This window comes from Nothoprocta perdicaria, unplaced genomic scaffold (assembly GCF_003342845.1).
Source record: "Nothoprocta perdicaria isolate Ctin4 unplaced genomic scaffold, notPer1 scaffold_165, whole genome shotgun sequence".
NCBI lineage: Eukaryota > Metazoa > Chordata > Aves > Tinamiformes > Tinamidae > Nothoprocta > Nothoprocta perdicaria.
In genome coordinates, this window is record NW_020454816.1 from 258467 (window position 1) to 279157 (window position 20691).

General features: G+C 47.6%; 1 protein-coding gene across 1 annotated transcript in view; it reads right to left on the reverse strand.

Annotated features, from left to right (window-relative positions):
* The window catches only part of FGF18 (fibroblast growth factor 18), a 58253-nt gene that overhangs the window by 24781 nt on the left and 12781 nt on the right, over positions 1-20691 (reverse strand). Inside the window, exon 2 of the mRNA XM_026035695.1 lies at positions 12211-12391. Coding sequence (XP_025891480.1) covers positions 12211-12391 — 181 coding nt within the window. The remainder of the gene's footprint in view (positions 1-12210; positions 12392-20691) is intronic.

A 20691-nucleotide genomic window follows, 5' to 3' on the forward strand; every position in this document is an offset into this window, starting at 1 on the left:
TTAAAAAGTCTTCCTTTTTTTTTTTTTTTTTCCTTCTCCTTTCTTTCATTACTTGAGCCATTGGGGACAGAAGGCATCTGGCATCGAATATTTAAATAAGACCTGTCAGAACTGTAAAATTAGTTTTATGCTTTAATAAATGCCCTTTTAAAATCTCCAATGTAATTGCAGAGTCAAAGCACAAGTGTTCAGGTTTAGCAAACAGACCCCATGCTAAGCCTCCATATGCGAGGCAAACGAAGCCCCGGGGCAGCCAGCCTTCCTCTGCAGGCAGCGAGGAAGAGGAGCAGTGTCTCCAAGAGCTGCTTTGGGGGGGGTTAAAGAGCCAATACGGAGAGTGCAAGTGATCCCCAGGGCTCCCCCCATATTCCTTCCCCACTGGAGTTTGGGCCCCCTCACCTGGAGTGCTCGCTCCCCAATGGGAATTCTCTGACGGGAATTCCCAGGGCAGCAGCATTTAACAGGCACAAGTGACCCCTCCACGGGCTTGCTGTTTTCCTAGGGATTTCCTAAGTTTCCGAGGACGCGTTTCACTGCTGTGTCCCCTGCCATCCACCCAGGAATCTCCCAAGCCCTCCTACTCATTAATTAGCAAAGCCTGTGGCACTGCAAGGTGGGTAGCACCCAACCAGACCAGGCTGTGGACGGGGCGCAAGTGTGCGCCCTGGCTGCGGAGCCGGCATGGATGTTATTCCTTATTCCCAGGAAACCACTGGGGCCGCATGGCCTTYTTAGGAGCGAGTCCCTCGCCTCTCCAGCGTGTTTGCACAGAGGTTTAAGGGTGACCCTAAGCTCTCATCACTTCCCTAGGGGCTCGCTGAGCCATTCGCAAGCCGGGAATCCACAAGCCCAAACCAGGCCACATGCAGCGTGGCCATTAAACGTCAGGGAGATAACGCAGTCAGCACCTCAGCACGGCCAGATGCTGATGGAGATTGCTCATCTCAAAGGGCTTCCCAGGAGCTCATTTCCAACCTGTCATTTAAGAGCTCTGTGGCCACCGCACCTCCTGTGGCTTCAGGCTCTTCGTTGACCAAAACCTTTCCAGATTTAATAGCCTGTTTTTCAACAGCAGCCCTAGATGTATTTCTCGCCCTTTAGCCCCTGCAGCAGTCAGGAAAAGAGGAATTCAGTTATCACAAGATGTTTTACAAGAACACCTACAAACGATATAGGATGAGGATTGCAGCAGCACTGCACGTGCCCAAATGATTGGAAAATCCAGCCTGCTTTCCCTAACACCAGCTATACAACGGGTGCTAGTGCAGGTAAAATATAAAAATAAAAATAAAAATAAAAATAAAAATAAAAATAAAAATAAAAATAAAAATAAAAATAAAAATAAAAATAAATAAAAGGACCTAAAGGTCCCTGGCTCGACACTGGGAAAAGCTGGGAATGGCAAAACCACCGCACGCACTCCTGGGTGAGGCCACTAACCTGCACCAAAGCTTGGTGAACAGCACTTGTAAAAGGACCGAGTTATAGGGGAAAGAAAAAGAAAGGAAGGGCAGATCCAGAGGGAAACACATATATATACATATATATACATATGTATACATMTATATYGGCATTACCTTTCCCTACAGCTCGCTGTTTATTGAAGCAGCAGCAAAAGCGCCAGGGCACTTTAGAATACAAACGCTGACACTGAAATTCAGAGTCCTGAACCACTTCCAGCAGGGAAAATATACTGACCGCAGTCTGTTTGGAGGTCAAACAAAATCAATAGCCTTTCTCTCCAGTCTGTCTCTAAACTAAGCTTCTTTCAAAGACATCCAGAGAAAATGGATCATCTTTTGTTTCTGTGTGTGGTTTTGGGTTGGGCTTCTTTGTTTTGTTTTGCTTTTTTTTAAGTGGTCAAACATTCAAGTATAAGAAACTGCTTCCTCTCTCGACATCTTGAAAGGCCGGTATAGAGGTCAAAACTGCCCATCAGTTTTACTACACAATAGGCGAGTTATCCAATTCTCCGGGAGGAAACCAAGCTGGAAGCTGCTTAACACTTGGGAAGAGAGGAAAAAATAAATCAATGCATTTGCTTGATCAGGGGGTACACTTCGAGCGGCTTGGCAATTAGTTCAACACAGTTTGCCATTAAAGAGCACAACGATTCAGCCCCGGGAGCTGAAATTTGCTGCATTTCCTCAGATTCCCCCTGATGAGAGACAGATACTGGTTTTAGCCAGGTCAGAAAGCGCAAAGACTGAGGCTGACACAGTCACAGCCTGAYAAAGTCACACTCAGGTTATTCTGTCCTGCACAACGTACAGTCTTTAGAGATGTAAGTGGACACCCCAAAATGAGTATGGGGAGTTCTGCCTCCATCCCATTTTTGCAGCATGTAAATTCCTTAAAATCCCAATACCAAAGCCCAAGGAGGACAGAGAGAGAGAGAGAGAGAGAGACAGACCTCCAGAACACGCTTCCCGTGGGTCCCACTGATTTCCCCCCGGGAGACCCGCTGCCTCCAAAGCCACACGTCACTGACAGCTTAATCTGCCAGGCCCATSCCGAGAGCCGGTGTTGAAAGACAAGCTCAGAAACAGAGTCACTTGGGTGGATAAGGATTTCCAGAGGTGACCTGGCTCAGGCCTCAGCTCGGGGAGGATCACCAGAAGACCATCACAACTTAGCTGGAGTCCAGCACTGGGTTTGTCCCCCCAGGAAAGCTGGCATTCTCGGGTTGGTTAGGAATACATACGGGTCACAGCTATGTCACAGCTATGGTTGCAGAGGGACAGACACACCTGTAGCTGAGCTCCAACACTGCCAACGTGTGCTGCAGGTATCTACACTAGCTCTATCCCCATATATCTGCAACCTCCATAGCTGCCGTCTGCCCGCAGCACACATTAAAAAAAAAAAAAAATATATATATATATATATATATATATAAATACAAACCCCGCTAGTGTGCCAGACCTGACAGCTACCAGCATCCTGACTCATCCATCCAACTGCACGCACATATGCTGCAGGAAGAAGGCTCTGTTCCACCAGCCACCATAAAGGGCACCTCATTTCGGAGGCAACATATTTAGCAGCTCCTAATTAGGATCTCAGCTTCTTCTGGTGCCCACGCAGGTCTAACAGCCCTGGCACCGTGGGCTTGGTGCAGCCCTAGAAAATCCCGGCAGAGCCCAAACCAGGATACAGCAACGGTGCCAGCCAAGTGTTCACCCAAACTCATTAGAGCTGCAAGAACAGCCAAGGCTTCCAGCTAGAAACAACAGTGTGGTTTCTTTGCAAGGGCTCTCAGCTCCCCTCCTCCAGCCCTCCCAGCTGGATCAATTCACCCGGTGACTACAAAGCCCTCAGGTTTGCTTGTTAGCACCCCCAAATTAGTAGGTGTAAAGTCAATATCCTCTTCTTATTTGCCTCCTCACTTGTTGCCAGCTAAAAACTTAACTTGAAAAAAAAAAAAAGAAAGAAAGAAAAAAGCTGTTAAAAATGCAGATGCAGAAGCAAATTAAATAAAGGTAGGAAACACCGCTGCTCAAGTGTCACACAATGACGAGGAGGCCGGGCTAACCACACAGCACCCGACTATTATCACAGGCTAAAACTTAAGAGCTTTGATTTGCCTCCCACTGGCTGGAAAGGTTTGAAATGCAAGGTCTTATCAAAGGTGCAAGACGCATGATGAACAGGAGGCACTGCTGGGCGCTTAATCTCCTTTCAGCCTCACACAGGAGGCTCAGGAACGGCTCTGCAGATGTCGGGGAGTTTCAAGAGTGCAGGCAAGAGGAAAATTGTGCCCCAGCTGTAGCAGAGAAGCAGCCCCGCTGGCTCCGGAGAACCAGGAAAAAAGGTTATTTTGGTTTTATGCTGGGGGTATCGCAAGGCAAGTGGCTTAGCTGGTCAAACGTGGGACACCACTGATCCCTAAAGGACAAGAGSAGATTGCAGCCCTTGAGGGGGTTCTTCTTCTGCCTTGACACAGTACCTCAGCTAAAGCTAGGAGATGCAAGGAGCCCTCGGACCCCTTTGTTGATCACTACTGCAAAAAACAGTGAGAGCAACCATGGTGTCTGCACCAAGGCCTCCCCTCAAGACCATCTCTCATGGGGAATCATGAACACAACCCAGACTCACGTCTGCCCCGGCCAAGCGTCAAGGCCATCTGTACACGTCTTCTCCACTCCACAGACTTCCATAACATCTATATACTGTCCTGTTCTCAGCGATCTCCCCCTGCTTCTCCAAAGTGTGAGGTCTTCACCGCTTCCAACAGTTGAAGCCAATCATTCCCTGTTGCCAGAGGCCCCCTGATACTTGGTTGCCACTCTCTACTCCCACTTATTCTCAAAAAKTGGTTGAAAACCAAGGTATAAGCCAAATCATACCAGCCCTACCAACTTGAAGCCCAAATCCCAACTGTTTTGCCTACCATATGATCAAACGCCACCCAGGACACATCTCAGCTTGCATCATTGTCATTTGAGGCACAATATCCACTCCTCCTCCACYACACAATCTTTAATCGGCAACAGAAGCAGCTGAGGAGAGCATAAGGGCACATCTACCCTGTGTTACCTAAGACCAGATCCTCCCAGCCAAAGCAGCTGCCATCCAGTTGTCATCTAARGCAAACTGCTTGCTGGAGAAGACCCCAAAAGTGTTGCAGTTGTTGAGTCCCAGCATATGTTTCTAGGACTATGACATCAGAAGTCAGGGAAATAGAGTTCAAGAGCTGTTTAGAAGCTCTCTACTTGTCTCTTAGTGAAAAAAAAGTATGAATTTTCTAAAAATACTGAAAACTTACTATGGACAAAGTGTGTATTGTTGCTGGATGGCTCATTAAGAAGGATGCTCACCCAGGACAAGCAGTACTACCATCGTCCCAACACCCCTCGCCTTCCTCACATACGCACACAGAAAACGATGGGCTTTCTTTTTCACTGGGCCTTCTCATTCCCTTCCCTTCTCGCCTGCCTTCCCCTTCTTGGGAACACCGAGGAGACCGCAGACGCTCTACACGTGTTCTCCTCAGCATCCGACTGGCAGGCACTCTGGAAAATGCCAGTATTGGAACGGCCTGAATTCAGCGGTTTCTGAATGCTGATCGGACACTATTTCGTTCAAGCCACAGATAGTCATTTTTGGGGGGTATTTTCAGCTCCCTTTTTGGACCCTTCCAGATTTCCAAGTGTCATGCGTCAGCAGTTTCTCCTCTTCAGAGCTTCCTACTTTCACCTTTCTGCCCAGACTAAGGCTCTCCACAGTTTTAATAGGGCGCCRGGCTCTTCCCTTCTCCTCCAGACGGCCACGCAGTGTTACTGGCTTGGTTAATATTTGCTGGGCTCCACCTCGCAGCTGTGGAAATTCCTAACTATCTGTTTAAAAAAAAATAATAAAAGCCAAGGTAAAGCCTTATGCAATTAAAGTGTCTGGCTTTTTATAAAGCCGAGCACCTTCCCTGGGGAAACCCATGCCTGAGAACAGGGATGTCCTCACAACATCTACCACCATCAAACGAGTTCTGAAGAAGCCACTGATGGGTCTCTGTTGTCATCCTCTCTTCAGCTTCTCACCATTTGCAGTGTCTTTATCCCAGTGGTGCATCTCTGAACCACAACATTGCAAATCTCCTTTTAGAGATGAGGAATGGACCCCCCAGGAGAAGAAGAGGGAGGAAGAAACCCACGATGTGTCACCGTAATGGGCAATGACCCTTTGGTYACCACTACCATGGGGGTCTAAGCCCCAGTGTCTCATCATCTAATCTGGGGAGTGGAGCAGGGAAGACGCCACAGCTGAGTACCTGGTTTGCCACCACTGGCCTAAGTCTCCAGCAAAGCAAGCTGATGAGTTGGGGCGTCTCAGACCACAACCTGGCAAGATATACATGTTACCTTCAAGCAGAAGCAGGCTTTTTTCCTTGCCTCAGATTCTGAATTTCCCATCTTCTCTTAATTCTTTGGAAGCAAACCCATTTTTGCCTGTGAAATTGCCTGTAAGTCTGAAGAATGGGCAAGATAAAAATTGAGTGTTTTTAACACGGATATTGACATTTTTCATTTCCTATGAAGGACAAACCTCAGTGGCCACTTGCTGATACACGTTAATGCAAGCAGAGGACAAAGCAGCAAATGACTGGAAGTCAGTTTGTTTAAAATGTTTTCCTACTCCCCTTCCCTTGAAATTAGAAAAAAGCCTTTCAGAAATGCTGGCCAACCTAGTCTCAGAGAGCTTTTAACGGTGCCCCAAGAACCAGCTAGAATTTATGACTACCCAAATGACGAGACATGGGAAAACCTCAGGAACCACAATCAAAGGTTTGATAATAGAGACATAAATAAAACAACTAGAACAAACTTGTGACTTTCTCAGCACTTACACATAAAAACCCTCCTGGTCTAGAAATACATTTAAAATTATGCAAACTTTTAGAACTTCAGCATCTCCCAACAACCACAAGGGAGTTCCCRTGGCTAAGTTCTGCACAGAAGTAATTTTTGTACCAATATTCACAGCGTGTTTCCAAGAAGCACAGAAGAGGCAGGGAACCCCCAACTTGGTGCTATTTCATCACAGGCAGGGAAGAGCATTTAGCAAAGCAGCTGCTCAAGCTTCATAGGGGAAAAAAAAGTGTAATCACGGCAAGGAAGGAACAGATAATATCATATTGACCTGTCTTCGGGGTCTGGCATTCACATTTTCATAAAGTGCCTTGGAAGATAAATCACTATACTAATAATATTTGTATTGATTATCTAAACTGGAGCAGCAATCGACTCCATTGTCTCACTTCCTCTTAAATTGCTCACAGATGGGATCCTATTTCCTATTCTGCATTTCTAATGGGACCACTTAAATCACAGCACAGAATTATATACACACGCACAAACTGTTAACAAAAACCCTTTTATGACTTGCATGAAAATAAAGATTTTTCATTTTAGAACTCACTTTCCACTCTGCATAGAAATTAAAAATGACAAATTATCAGCAGACCTCTAAATTACTTTTCCTCGTTATTTCTTGGTACCTAATTTTTAGTGACAGGCAGGCCTACATTTTCCAAACCATGACCCCATGATTCAGGGGACATTCATTTCAGACTCAGCTAAAAGATGACTTATATTTTTTTCCTAAAAAAAYAGTGTGTCTAATACATCTCAAGGTCCAGAAGAATCACTGAGGAATGTCAGGAGGAAGAAAAGAACAAGCACTTCTGCTATAGAGGCTGCTACAGGTACTTATACAGAGCAGGCTCTGCAGAGACAACTGAGCTTCAGGTGTGAAACTGGCCTCAGTGGGAGTTTGCAGAAGCAGGTATCAAAAATAAAGGTTTGGGAATTTTGGGAAAAAAAAAAAAAAAATAGATTGTTCATTAATTCAAAAGCAAATAGTTTGGGGTTTTTTTCCCCAAATAACCCTTGTTTTATCAAAGCAGAGCTTTCCTCTGCATTGGCACAGACACAGAATACAGGAAATAAATAATAATAATAATAATAATAATAATAATAATAATAATAATAGATAGTTTTAAAGGTACAGATGGTTCTTTTAGGAGGCTTGCAATGTATTCCAAATGTCTGCCCAACCTTTTGGAGATGGTGCGGTGGTGATGGAGCCAAACGGGAAGATCCATCTCCGGCCACTCCGCAAAGCGAGGGAAACTTTGCCACTGGCCAAGAGCTGCCCAAAGGTGATAGGAGAGGTGAAAGAAAATGATAATAAAAGCAATTGCGGGACGCTGAGCAAGAGGGGGAAAAAGCCACCCAAGACAACACAGCAGCTGGAGAGCGAAGGCTTGCCTGGCGTAGGCCGATCGCCGGCCCCATATGACTGTACAGCTGCCACGGTGAATGATCATCGCTTACGCCGGGGTCAGCGCTGCCCTCGGGCTAAGTAAGTGAAAATAAATGGTTTAGAAGATAAAGGGTCTTTTAAAAAAATTATTTGTCTTGTTGTCACRTCCAAACTGTAATGGGAAGGGATTGGAGGAAGCAAGGCGCAGCTTAAATAGGAAACTGCCATCCCCGTGTCTCAGCTGAATAAATTATGGAGAGCACTGCAGCTCGTTCAGGGTATCCGCTGATCCGCACCAGGCCAGGGAGGCTCTTCCACAAATACCTGGGGTCTGGTCAYGCTTGTGGAAATACATCTAATACTCACCTAGCCTTATCCAAAACCTGGGATGCATTCCTTAGCCCGGTGCCTCCCAGCCCCGTCGAGATGGGTTTTCCTCTTGCTCTTCCGGGGGGGGGGTTAAAACTGGTTTTAGCTATTCCAGGCAGGGAAAGGGTTAATCAGCTTTCCTGGGGCAGCTTGCTGCTAAGGTGCCAGAAACGCTGAGGGGAAGGAATGACTTGCTAAAGATGGGACAATGGCACTGGCATTTTGCATTTGTTTCCAGGCTTTGAGATAGAACAAATGGGAGTCATTAGTGAAATGAGTTTGGGGAGTTCTAAATTAGCTGTCAGGCTGCCAAACCCCAAGAACTGCTATGTCAGCTCATTAATTCTGGGGAGCACCGGGATTGCCCAAACCGGGAGAGGAATCCTGCAAAATTCGGAGTCGATTAAAGGCGGCTCTTTCGCTGTAATAATATTTTCCGCACGGATTACACCTCCACGTGGAGCGGAGCCCGCTCCTACCGCAAGCGAAGCCTCCGGCGGGATGGAGCACGGCTGACGTCTAGACAGCTGCAACGTGCCCAACAAGGGCTGCCCCGTGGCCAACGCGGGATGCTCCGTCAGGACACTCGGTGGACGTTACATGCAAATTTGCATCCAAATTCTTGGAGTCGGGAATTATTTTTTAATTGGGATAGACCAGGTCAACGTTGCACGCCAAGGGCGATAACCCGCGGCAGCTGATGCTCTGCCTGGTAACTCCCAGCTCATAAGCACATCCCTCCCTTCGGCATCCCCACGGAAAGGGACGGCGGGAACCCTCACATCCCCCTCGCACGGCTCCGGGGCCACCCCTGCTTCCTGCTGACCCTGGGACGCGCAGCCAGGGAGGCCTTAAAACCCCAAAATCACATGGCTGTGAAATACAAATGAGGCCAAAAATGCCTTCACCCGAGCAAGGGAGCTCTGTCTCCCCCAGCGAGCCGGATACAAAGATAGCGAACAAACAGGATAGGATGTCTTCTGCCTTTTGTGAAATGAAAATAAATGAAAGGATCTAAGGTTTCAGGTCACTGATCCCTCTCTTCCCTATCTGTACCATTTATCGGAGGTAGAAAATAAAGGTTCCAGGTCCTTTTTTTTTTTCCTCTTGTCAAGCTCTTTAATGGATGGGGTTTTTTTTTTCCTCCTTCCCCTTTTTCATTTTCTGAATGAAAGAACCACTTAGGAACCTGTAAAGTAATAATAAGCTTATAACAGGAATATTGGTTTTTTCCGGGCCAGTGCAAACTCTTTCTGAATAGGCTGAAGAAATTAAAGTAAAAACGCAATCGGTAAGTAGATCAGTCTTTTAATTAGTTTATAGTCTGTTAAGAGAYAATATTTTGCTCACATAGAACTACTGTTATCTAAACATCTCAGAGCACTTTAGAAACATCAATTAACCCTTACAAAAAAAACCCACAAACTTGGGAGATAGGTAAGTGTATTTAGATTAATTAGTGTTTCTGCAAGCAGCAGGCATTATTAGTAGATTTAATTTAGTCCAATAATTGACTTATCTGTTAATGGATTCTAATTCTTCCAATTCATCTGAGAAGGGATCAAATCCATCTGATTAAAAGGATTAGATCGACTCAATTAATTCTATTAACTGGCTTAATTTGCCATTTAATAATTCGGCACATGGGGCCAGATCTATGCTGCAAATAGGGCATAAAATTACATGCCAGAGTTATTGTGCCAGTAAAGCCATGCACTTTGGAGCCCACGTTTTTGCTCCCACATGGAATTTGCAGGGCCAGATGCGGCCTTCAAAGAGCTTCCTCTGGCTGCGTTGCTCCAGGCCCTACACTTCTCAGCTCTTGTGCTGAGCTGTAGCCTGTTCATCCTTCTCTGCAGTCATGACGGGGCCTGGAAACCCGCAATTCCCAAAGGATGTGCCACTTCCCTTCATTCCTGGCCACTCTCTTCAACCAAGAGGTGAGAAGCTTCACAGAAGTCAGTAAAAGTTGCAATAAAACTAGCCGATTTCCCCAGGCTTCAAAGGCAAGGCAAGCCTGGCACTCCAGCCATTTGGAAGCTCTGGAGGTGCACAAGGAATGTCACCTTCTCCCTTGGACACCGCTCTCTCGCCAGATGTGCATGGATGGGGGCGAGGGGAAAGAGGAGCTCGATTTGCTTGCCCATCGTAGGGCTGGCAGTGTGGGTTGCCTGTGAAGAGCGTGCAGGACACGGCCACACTGCTCCTCAGAGCCTCCCCTATGGAGATGGAGGCTGCAAAGCCGTCGCCTACTGTTGTCTTCTCTCACTAGGGTCAAGTTGGAAGTACACGGGGCCACTTTGATGAGCCAGGAAACGGCTCCCTGCCATTCCGGATGCAATCAGGCATCCTGTATCCTAAGCCGGGCTCCAGCTCGGAGCTGCAAAGGAGGAAAGGAGGAAGAGGAGGAGGAAGAACAGCCATCAGCCGCGCCCGAGGAAAGGTGTCCYGCCACCGGGGCGGGTCTCACCAGCAACGCTGAGATTTGGATCAAAAGTTTGCAACTGTTCAGATCCCTGGACCCAGTTTAAGCCTCTCTCTGGTCTTGATCAAAGGTTAGTCTGTAATAATGCCACGGGGGGAGGGCTCCCCACACATAATGACTCCTGTGTCRCTGCCTTTGTGTCCAGGTTGGGCTGCAACGCAGATGGTTCTCACTTCAGTAACTCTGACATCTCTCCCCCCTTCATTATCACAGCTAGGAGCTCTGCGTGGCCACATCCTGCACCTCCAGGCCCCACCTCACTGTCTCCCCGATTATCATGCTCTACGTGTTCCCGTGCCAGGCAAGACGATGAACAGATTTCCATAACCTTTCAGCATGGCTGGAAACAGGGAGGCTTTGCAGCTTCACACATCAAGGGCTTTCCTGGGGGAAGGGAGCGCTAGCAAATGGACTCAACCATTGGACACAATGGAAGTAACCACRTAGCACTTGGGGTTGTGGGAAGGATTCCAGTGACCCAGAGGACTCGGTGGCCAGCAGTGGGGAGCAACTCAGGCTGCAAATCCAAGGTTCTGCGATTGCACGGCATTTCTGCTGGCCATGCGCAGTCTCCTGCGCGAGGATTTGTTGTTCAGGCACGATTGCATATGTATGAAGGGGACAAGATGGGCTTTGACACATAAATTAGCACTTGTCAGCTGCTGGCGGGCACACTTCCCTGCTGCACCCACTGCGAACGCCGCCTGCTTTGACAGGGAGGAAAGGCACATCGCGTGGGCTGCCATGGACCGCGGGCTGCGTGGACCCGGGAAGCTCTGCGCAGCACCAGGCTGCACGTCGGACCCAAAGAGGATGAATGGCATCAAATGACACTATAATTAGCAACCTGATGGTAGTGTCTTCTCCTATTTTATCAGAAAATTTTGGAATGACAAAGGACAAGAGGGATGAGCCTTCAGGGCAGGGCTTTCTCTAACCATCTCAGGTCTCCTTAGCCAACASGCTTGGGGGCTCATTTCATAGCAAGCAGGTACTTCATGTCTGGCACTTCCTACTGCACAACTCACCGTGCTCCTCTGCATTTGTTCACAGTGCCAGGAGCTGCCCTGTCAAGGTAGGGATGGAGCATCCCCATCCTGCTTAAAGCATCCTCAGGGAATAGCTGTTTTCAAACAAGTGGTGATTTGCCCTTCTCTGCCCCCCATTTCCACCCTCACCAGCAGCACATGAGAAATCAGCACCGTCTTATGTGAGTCTTGACCAATGTGTACATGACTTCTGCAGCAGCACGCGAGCTCATAGGGCTGCACGTCCACACCAGCCAAAAGGAGCAGGCCCCAACACGGAGGAAACCCTTCCAGCAGTGTCATTCAGAAGTAAACCAAGACAAGCAAAAGTATCTCTACCAAAACCATCTCAAAACGTACCAGGACTATGGAGCTTGTTCACATGAATCTCTCCTTCTGCTACCTTTTTTTTYGCATGCAAGGCAAGTTGAAAACAGTGGAACCCACCACGAGCCTACATCCAGTTATTTGTGCTCCAAAAACGCTGACTTCAAAAAGCTTCTCAACCCAACACACTACATTAAAGGTTTTGAACCATAGCCTTGGCATCCCGGTAAGTGTCCTTACCATATTTATCTCCATCTTCTCCTTTGGCGCTGATCCTCCTGCCTAGCACTTGGATGTGTTTCCCGCTTGTCCTGCTGTAGAGCTGATAGAGCCGAAGCTGCTTCCTGCTCACGTCGTCCCTTGCTCGCGTCTGGTTCTCCACGTGTATCCGAAAATCTACATTCTCCTCGGCAGCGAACATCTGYAAGCGGTGAGGGGAGAGACGAGAGAGAACCGACCATGAAACAAAATAAACCTCTTGGATGGGAAGACCGCACATCAACCTGCCAAAGGGCACATGGCGCARCAGCCCTTGGATTTGGCTGGCCTTCCCTTGACAGCTGAGGCCACTGTATCAGGCACTCAACATGTAATTCTACCCAGAGCTGGCTCTGGACAGCAAACCAAACCCTGATTTTTAACAATCAGACTGTGTGTGTGGTGGGTGGGGGGGGTTGTTTTGAGTGAAAAAGTCTGCTTTGATTTAATCCTGCTCAACTCATACAAGAAGAACCCATGTCTTGGCCATAGACAAGGTTCCCACTTGCGTAGGCATCGCCYCTGCCAGGGCGAAGGGGCGCACATGGGAGTCGGGTCTGGCCATGTCGCTACCCAAGGAGAACACGTGCTTCAACTTCTGCAGCTCTGCTGCTTCCCCAGCCCTAGCTCTTTACACTGACATTACTATCCTCAATTCCCAATACGCACAGGCATCCCATCCACCAAGCCAAGTGGTCACTTGGAGAGCGACCACTTGAGCCAGGAAGAGCATCTCCAGCGCTTGGAGCAAAGGAGCCATTCGCAGCTGGGTCTGCTCCCTTGAGTCATCTCCCATGTTTTTTCTGGCCTCCGGATTAAATTAGCCTTAGCTAACTGCAGCTTTACAACACCGCTAGAAACTTCCACTGACACATCTGCCCTTCTCTAGGGATCCTGTTTCCATCCTTAGCCATTTCCCAAACCACACTGAACAGCGTTCCCGCTGCAGCTCCAGGTCATGCCAGCTTGCGCAGGGTGAGAGGACCAGGCCACCGAGCAGTGTTGGAGAAGGCCGGTCCAAATGGGAGGCTCTGCAGCACCATCCAGGGCACTTCATATTAAGTAAAAAAAAAGCAGAGAAATCACTCCAAGAGTTGGAGATATTTGCATGCCCACACACATCCTGCATTGCACAAATAGTACCTCGGTGGCAGCCTCCCTTCACGGGACAGCAAATCATTCAGAAACCAAAAACAGCAAAGGATTATTGAGCAGCACACACACACAAAACTTCTTCACAATAGGCACTGTTTAATTTGGCCGGGACAAACCATATTTAAAGCCCACTCGTTGTTGATGAGCTCTAATGCCACGTACAAGTTGCAAGTGAGAGATGAAGTTCCCGCAAAATAAGAATCACATGCGGATTTAATGATGCCTAGGTTAGGGGCTGGCAAAAGCACAAAATTCACTCCTAGCGGAATTACTACTTCTAATACATTCCAGCTACATGGTTCTCCTCCTGGCTTGGGCAAAACAACGTTCTGATATATTGGTGTGGGGCCGAAGCCGGCAGCGCCGATGGAAAAGCGGCAATAAATCCTCATTGGGGCTGGTGCCACGCGGAAACGCACGGCAGCAAGTGGCCGTGACACGGAGCGGTGCCGCTCCAGCCCTCTGCATCCGTCACCTCCCACCAGGGAGCTGCTCTCGGCCAGCCAGACAAACCCTCCCCGCAAGCCACAACCTCTCCAGGACTTTGTAGCTATTCCACTTATCGAGTAGACACATGGATCAGCAGTGGGAGCTGAGCTCCGGGCAGGCAGCGCTGCCTTTCACTAAGCAACCCAAACACAAACATCATCGTCAGCCCAGTGGCGCTGGGATTCAAAGGGATGTTGCGGGAGCGCCTTTACCGCCCCTATTAAATGCTGAGATTGTTTGGATYCCGAGTCCTAGGGAAGAAACTGGTTTAACTCTCTTGTTTTACTATCATAAGTCAAAAGGAGACGGCAGGAGCTAAAAGCGTAGGTGGCACCAGGGAAGGTCCAGGAGCCACCGTGTCCAAAGAGACGATCAAGGTGACATCAGAAGTGAAGGACGGTGACTCTGCAATTCATAGGAGCAATCGATCCAAAAACAGCCCCCAAGCAGCAGCGATCTGACTCTCGGGATGCAAGAGCAGGAAAAGCCCTCACACCTGCCGGGATGTGCCCAAGGCTAGCGGCGCTCCCAGCCTCTGCTCCAGTCCCTCTCTGCTCCTTTCATCCCGAGTCCCTGCAGCTCAGGCTGAGCAAAGCAAGCAGGATTTGGCTTTTAACACGAGTATCTTTTTTCCTTCTCCCTGTATTTCTTCTTGTTTTCTTTTCAAATAGCATTGTTGCAAAGGACGCAGAAGTACTAAAAATAGAGATGTTCAAATAATGTTGACAGTCGGCCTCATAGCCACAAAGGCAGGGCTATTTGCAAAAAAAAAAATATTCTGGCTCCATCATTTTAAGATTTAAAACAGATTTTAAATCAAGATGACGTCGGTACATTGCTTTCACCACATGTTAATGAATTTCACATTTTTCTAGGAAAAAAACAAAACAGGTGGGCTTGGCAGTAGGGGGAAGGGAAGGTTGTTTTGCTTTCTTGGAAACTTCAAATAGAAAAGGCAAGCTGTGCTCCAAAGCATGGTTTAATTGGGCCTTTGAACAGAAACACCTTGGAGGTGGATGGGCTTCCCCAGCTATCTCCCTGCTCTGTCTCATCTCCCAGGACATCTGAGCTACCAGCCACCTCCTAGCACCCGGATCCTCCCAAGATGCATCCATATCCCGGCATTTCATATTAAATGGGAAATTGCACAGGACAAAACCTTTGTTTTCAGCTTGCTAAAGCAATCTCCTGCTTAAAAGCTGAGGAATGATAAGGGACCTTGAGTCCCCACAGCAAGTCTGCCTAGGTACCTATGACCCCATCCTCTTGCCAGCCACAGGCCTGGCTCTAAAACAGCTCTCCCAGCAGAAAAATCCTGGAAAAGAAAGGGAGATTTACAAGTGCTCTCCTTGGGGCTGACCTGTCCTCTGGACAAGAAGCCCTGATCCAGAGAAGCATCCAAATCTCCGGGATTTAGCTGTGTGCTTGAAGATAAGTACATGCTTAATCACTTTGCTGAAACAGGATGCTCTGCTGGAGCAGGGCCAAAGTGAATTAGCTGTGCCAGCCTGGGTTGCATCTGGCCCACAGCAGAGAGTATCAATATTCTAAAATAAAATTTCATGCCGTGTTGATTTCATAAGATAAAACCTATTAGATCGCTGCTGAAATCCACTCTCACAGTATCCCTGCCCTGAAGAGCGTACTCCCTCAAGCAGCTAACTTTACTGAGATAAGAAAGTCCATTTATATATATACACCATAAGAGAGGCTCTCTTTCATAAATCACATATAGAAAAAAAGAAAAAATTGGTAACATATGCCTCGTGCGGTAACTGATCGCCACCGCGCTCTCCGGAAGGTCACCCAAAACCAAGCCCATTCCCCCATATATATTTCTGCAACAATYGCAACCGCACAAGAACAAGCACAAAAATGTCTTTATCAAGAGGAAGCCACAGCTGAGAACTTGAAGGATTCAGCGTCTTCTATCACTGCTATGTGCTACTATTGCATCTCAAAGCGCTCTATGTGCAAAAGGACCACCTGTTCCCTGGACTTTTGATCTGAGCATCCGGGCAGCCGGCCCTGTAAGCACTGATCCTGTGAGATGCGCTCAATCCAAGCACGTGGAAAGCTGCAGTTGCCTTTCCAATTCGCTTCAACGGAGCATGGAGCAGGATCCCGGCCATGGAGCAGGATCCCAGCCAAGCACCTGCAGGGAACAGCCCATCCCGCCTCCCAGCTCCAGATGGGGAACGTGCCGTGGGGGACGCTCTCTACACCGAGGAAATGATTCCCTGGATCCTTTCAGCTCCTCCAGCATTTTGTTGGAATTTGGTACTCCGTTTTGTGGTCTGTTTTGCAGGACTACCCAACTGGCACTTGCCACAGTCTAGGAAGGACAATCTGAGCATCTCTCAATAGCTGCTTTCATGTAGCTCCATCTAATTCTCTGCCAACTGTTTGCAGCCTAGAAGACGTCGACCATTAAAACAGAGACCATCAGATTCATTTSTTCTTTTCTTTTCAAGTAGTTCCTAGTACCTTTATTATTTATCATTACATCTTCCAGTAACAACAGGCGACCTACAAAGGCATACTAAAATTACAGCTGGCAATATAAACGTTTATTCAAAGCAAAAAAAAGAAACCAGCATTTCTCTTTGAAATGGCCATCACCTCAACCAAGTCTATCAGAAATGCCTCCCCAGAAGCACACGAGCTTGTGACAGTAGGATGCTCTCTTGTCTCTCCACTTTCTACATTGTACCTGCCCAGACATTCAAGGGAGGGACATTCAGCCCCAGCTCCTTTTCGAACAACTGCAGAAACTAGAAACTATGTCTTATCTGTCTTTAGTCAGCCCCCCATGGCAATTTTTCAAGAACTCTTTTTTTGCGCAGAATTACTTTCAAATAAAGAAKGGCTTTCATTTGAAATGACTTTACAATGATCCATCAATTTAAAGAATAACTATCATATTTGCTAAATCCCAGATGGAGGGTGAGGGAAGGAGAATTTTGCTGACGCAGCCTAAGGTTTCAGCATGAAGTAATCCAAGAAACAGTCAGGAATTGCAAAAGTATCTGACAGCAGTGCTGCGCTCCTGGTGCTCCATTAGCTTATGCCACAGCTCTGCGAACACCAATGCACTGATCTGAACTGCAAGCAATCACGGCCCCGCCAAGGTCAAGGAAATCCCTATAGTGCCAAGCCATGCTTACAGCATCTGGCTTGCAACCCAACCAACCCCTACACACGTCTCCTTTTCTGTTTTTAGCTTTCCAGTAAGAAGGAACGTTAATATGTTATTGTTCACGTCACAAATTGTTACAGCCTTGGCCATTCGAGGCCCGCAGCACGACCGAATTAGCTGGAAGCTAGACTGCAGAATTTCCTGGTTTTTTGCTATCATATCGAGTCTCCGAACCTCGCTGGAGAGCAAACCATTTGTCATTCCCCAAGCTGCCCGAGCACCACAAAATCCCTCTCCCTGAGGGTCTTCCTGATTTCCAAAGATAAACAAATCGAACAATTCAAAGTCCCTTCAAAACTCCATCTGATAAGCAGGAAATACTTACTACCTTTCAGCCATCAACCTAATGTTAATGATTTTCGCCATGACCTTTAAACACACGAAACTTAACTTAATAAGGTCAACAAGAGGATATCCAAGACAGATCTCTCGCAAGTCTGCCAAGGCAAGTCACAAACCACTCTGCTTCCATGCCTTTGGCAAGGCTCCTCCATGCCAATTTGCAAGACCTGCTAGCTCACCATTACAGTCGGTTCTTTAGACATTGAGYGAAACATAATGTATCCCTTATTCGCTGCTTTTGCTCCTTCCTCTTGACCGCATCTCAACTGCAAAGTCAATTCATAGCCACGATGTTGTCAGGTTCAGGTTATGCGGCCCCATTAACAGCCAGACAGATGCACGGGTTGGGTGTATTCATTTCTTCGTGCTTAGATGCACATTTGGAAACGAACCTGACACAAAGGAGTTCCATATTCAGATGCACAGCAGGAATCACGGGGCAAGGAAGAGTGGGAGAGCTTTGGAGTGAATTTCCATGCATCTTACAGTAGAGAACCTGTGGTGTGGCAGTGCCAGAATTGCACAGATTGAAGGAAACCTTTTAAAATAGCAGAACTTTGTTTTCTTGTCTTACGAGCAGTTTCTTCTTATTCTCCACAGAAAGAAAAAAAAAAAATCCTAAAGAATAAATACCCCCTGAAGCTAAATCAGCCTCTCGGTCTTGGGAGACACCTCACTGGGAATGATGGCTGCACAGTCTCCAGGATCTACTCTAAGAGAAGGGCAACACCGTGCACCATGGATGAGGCCACTCAACGCACAGAGCCAGACACGAGACAACCAAACTCCACAAAAGCCTCCACCAACAGCATGTGCAAAASATTTCAATGCAAATGCTTTGGGTTTTGACCTTTYCGGTGGAAAAAWATATATATATAKAAGTGGAAAAGCTTTATTCAAAATCCAGATGCCAAAAGACTTTGCAGCACGCGAGCCATACCATGCTGTTGCCCACCTCAGGGATTATGAATCATCTTTTGGCCTTGCTTCCCTCAATAGCTGTTGCAGGAACTCATTCCCCAAGTATTTGAGCTTGCGCACTGATGTCCAGCCACTTGTGCTGGCCAGTTCCCAGCAGAGCAACCTCCACGCACCAGATCCAGCACCTCCACTGCCCGTGTGGAGGTGACATCCAGACGGAGCCCCAAGAACTCAAGGCACCAGAGCCCCAAGAACTCAAGTGATCACATTGGGCTCGCTCTGCAAGGAGCCTCCCTCTGCCATGGGCCTGGTTACTTCTCTATCATGGTTACCTCTCTATCGTGGTTACCTCTCTATCGTGGTTACCTCTCTATCGTGGTTACCTCTCTATCGTGGTTACCTCTCTATCAGTGACGTGTTTTGAAACCAAGCACACGTGGAATCTAATTCCTTTGACGCGAGTGCTTTGCAGTTGCTGCAGTACGTGAAATTCAATGATGCTCAGTAAAAAAAGCTCTTTGCTTAGTGCTTTCTAAGTAAAATCCATGTAGAGATGGAGCTGAGAAGGAAACAAGGTGAGGAGGGGGTCATGCCTAGCTTTCCCTTYGCATTTTCAGAAACACTAAATGAGACCCAAAAAGAAGAACATTTTATGGTTTGGAAAAGGGGCCAGACAGTCCCTCCAGGTGACATTTACTTGGATTCAAAAGACGCTTTGTTGAGCCACATTTCCTTGGGAGAACTGCCTGCCACATTAGGAGGGGAAGCACATTAAAGCTCCATGGACAGCATCAGAGCTTCACGTCTCATCCTTTCTGAATGACATGCCCCCCTAAAACGTTGCTGTTGCTCACCAAAGCTCTAGCATCTTCACCAAGACCCCTCCAGGCTCTTCAAGTCACACACTGCTTGATATCCAGTTCTTTAAATSAAAGTATCCTTCAACCCTCACATGACCCTCAAGAGTTGTACAAGAACACAAGGAAGGTGTGAGGTAGTGCCAAAAAATTGCAGCTTGGGAGAGTCTAAGAAACAGTTGTTTCACAGCCCTCCCTCTGAATATTTTATCATTTTCTACAGAAAGGTGATGGCCACTTCAAGAAAGCCAAATTTYTCCTTTTGATGACAAAACGACTCTTTGCCAGAACTGTGAAAATGTGCCATTAGTAGATGGTGACATTTTCAACTTTTTCCACTGAGGTAAATGGTTCCTCTGGGGAGGGGCAGGATTTCAGCCTTCATCACCTCACTGGTTTAAAAAAAAATAAAAAATAATCAACCATCCTCACATGAAAACAGAGCAAGTTTAGGAGGAACCAGAGGGCTTGCAGGACCGGGCACCTCTAGCCAGTGTCAACTAGCTCTGCCCACTGCTTCAAAGCATGGCAGCACTTGGGTCTTGTTCAAGTGCTGCAATGCAGTCTTCTTAAACCAGCACCAAGATCTCCATCCTCCCCACCTTTACCTGCATCTGCCAGGCTGCCTTCCTTGCTGAACCAGAACTAGGTCACTGGCTGCAACCCAAGTTTAATTGTTAATGTAATTACCAAGAGCATCACCAGCTCAGGCACTTGTACGGTGTTTCACCGTCCCAGTGCAGGAACATTGATGGGATGGGATGGGATGGGATGGGATGGGATGGGATGGGATGGGATGGGATGGGATGGGATGGGATGGGATGGGGCTGAGCTGTCCTCTCCAGGGACCATCAGCACCAAAACAGCCTCCTTCCATTCAGACCAGCTTCATAATCCAGTCTGGCATCCCTGGGACATCTCAAAAACATGCCTCACTAAAGCTGCCTCCTGCCACTAGCTCTCTGGAGAGATTTGATTCTCTGGAAACACAATTGACAACTTAGTTCTTTTTCTTATTTTCCCTCAAGTTGTGATTTTTTCTTTTTTTTTAATTTCAAGGTTAGTGTTATTTTACCGCAGCTACCAGACAGGCAATACGAAAACGGTGCTTTTTCTTCCTCTCCCTTTCCAACACACATTATATCCCCACCGCAGGCTCCCTCTCCGCAGAAATCCCCCTGCAAAGCTCGATATTATCGAGCAGCTCCCAAGCCCGCACCGCGGGGCCCACGCTCTGCCCGCGKTCGCCCGGCCTTTGTTCCGGGGAACGCCACACCGGTGTCCTACCAGCGCAACTTCATCCCAGCGCCTCATTCCAGTACTTGCTCTATTGCTCTCCCACTGGGTCCAGCTCACCTATTGTGAGACCTCAGCGCTTTCAATTGCAGCAGGGATTAATTTGTTCCGTGGCGCTGAAGCTGTTAATGCAATCCTTGCTGGCTCGGGATGAGAAAAGGCGCGCTCGAGACCCCCCTCGCAGGCTCTGTGCTTAACAGCAGA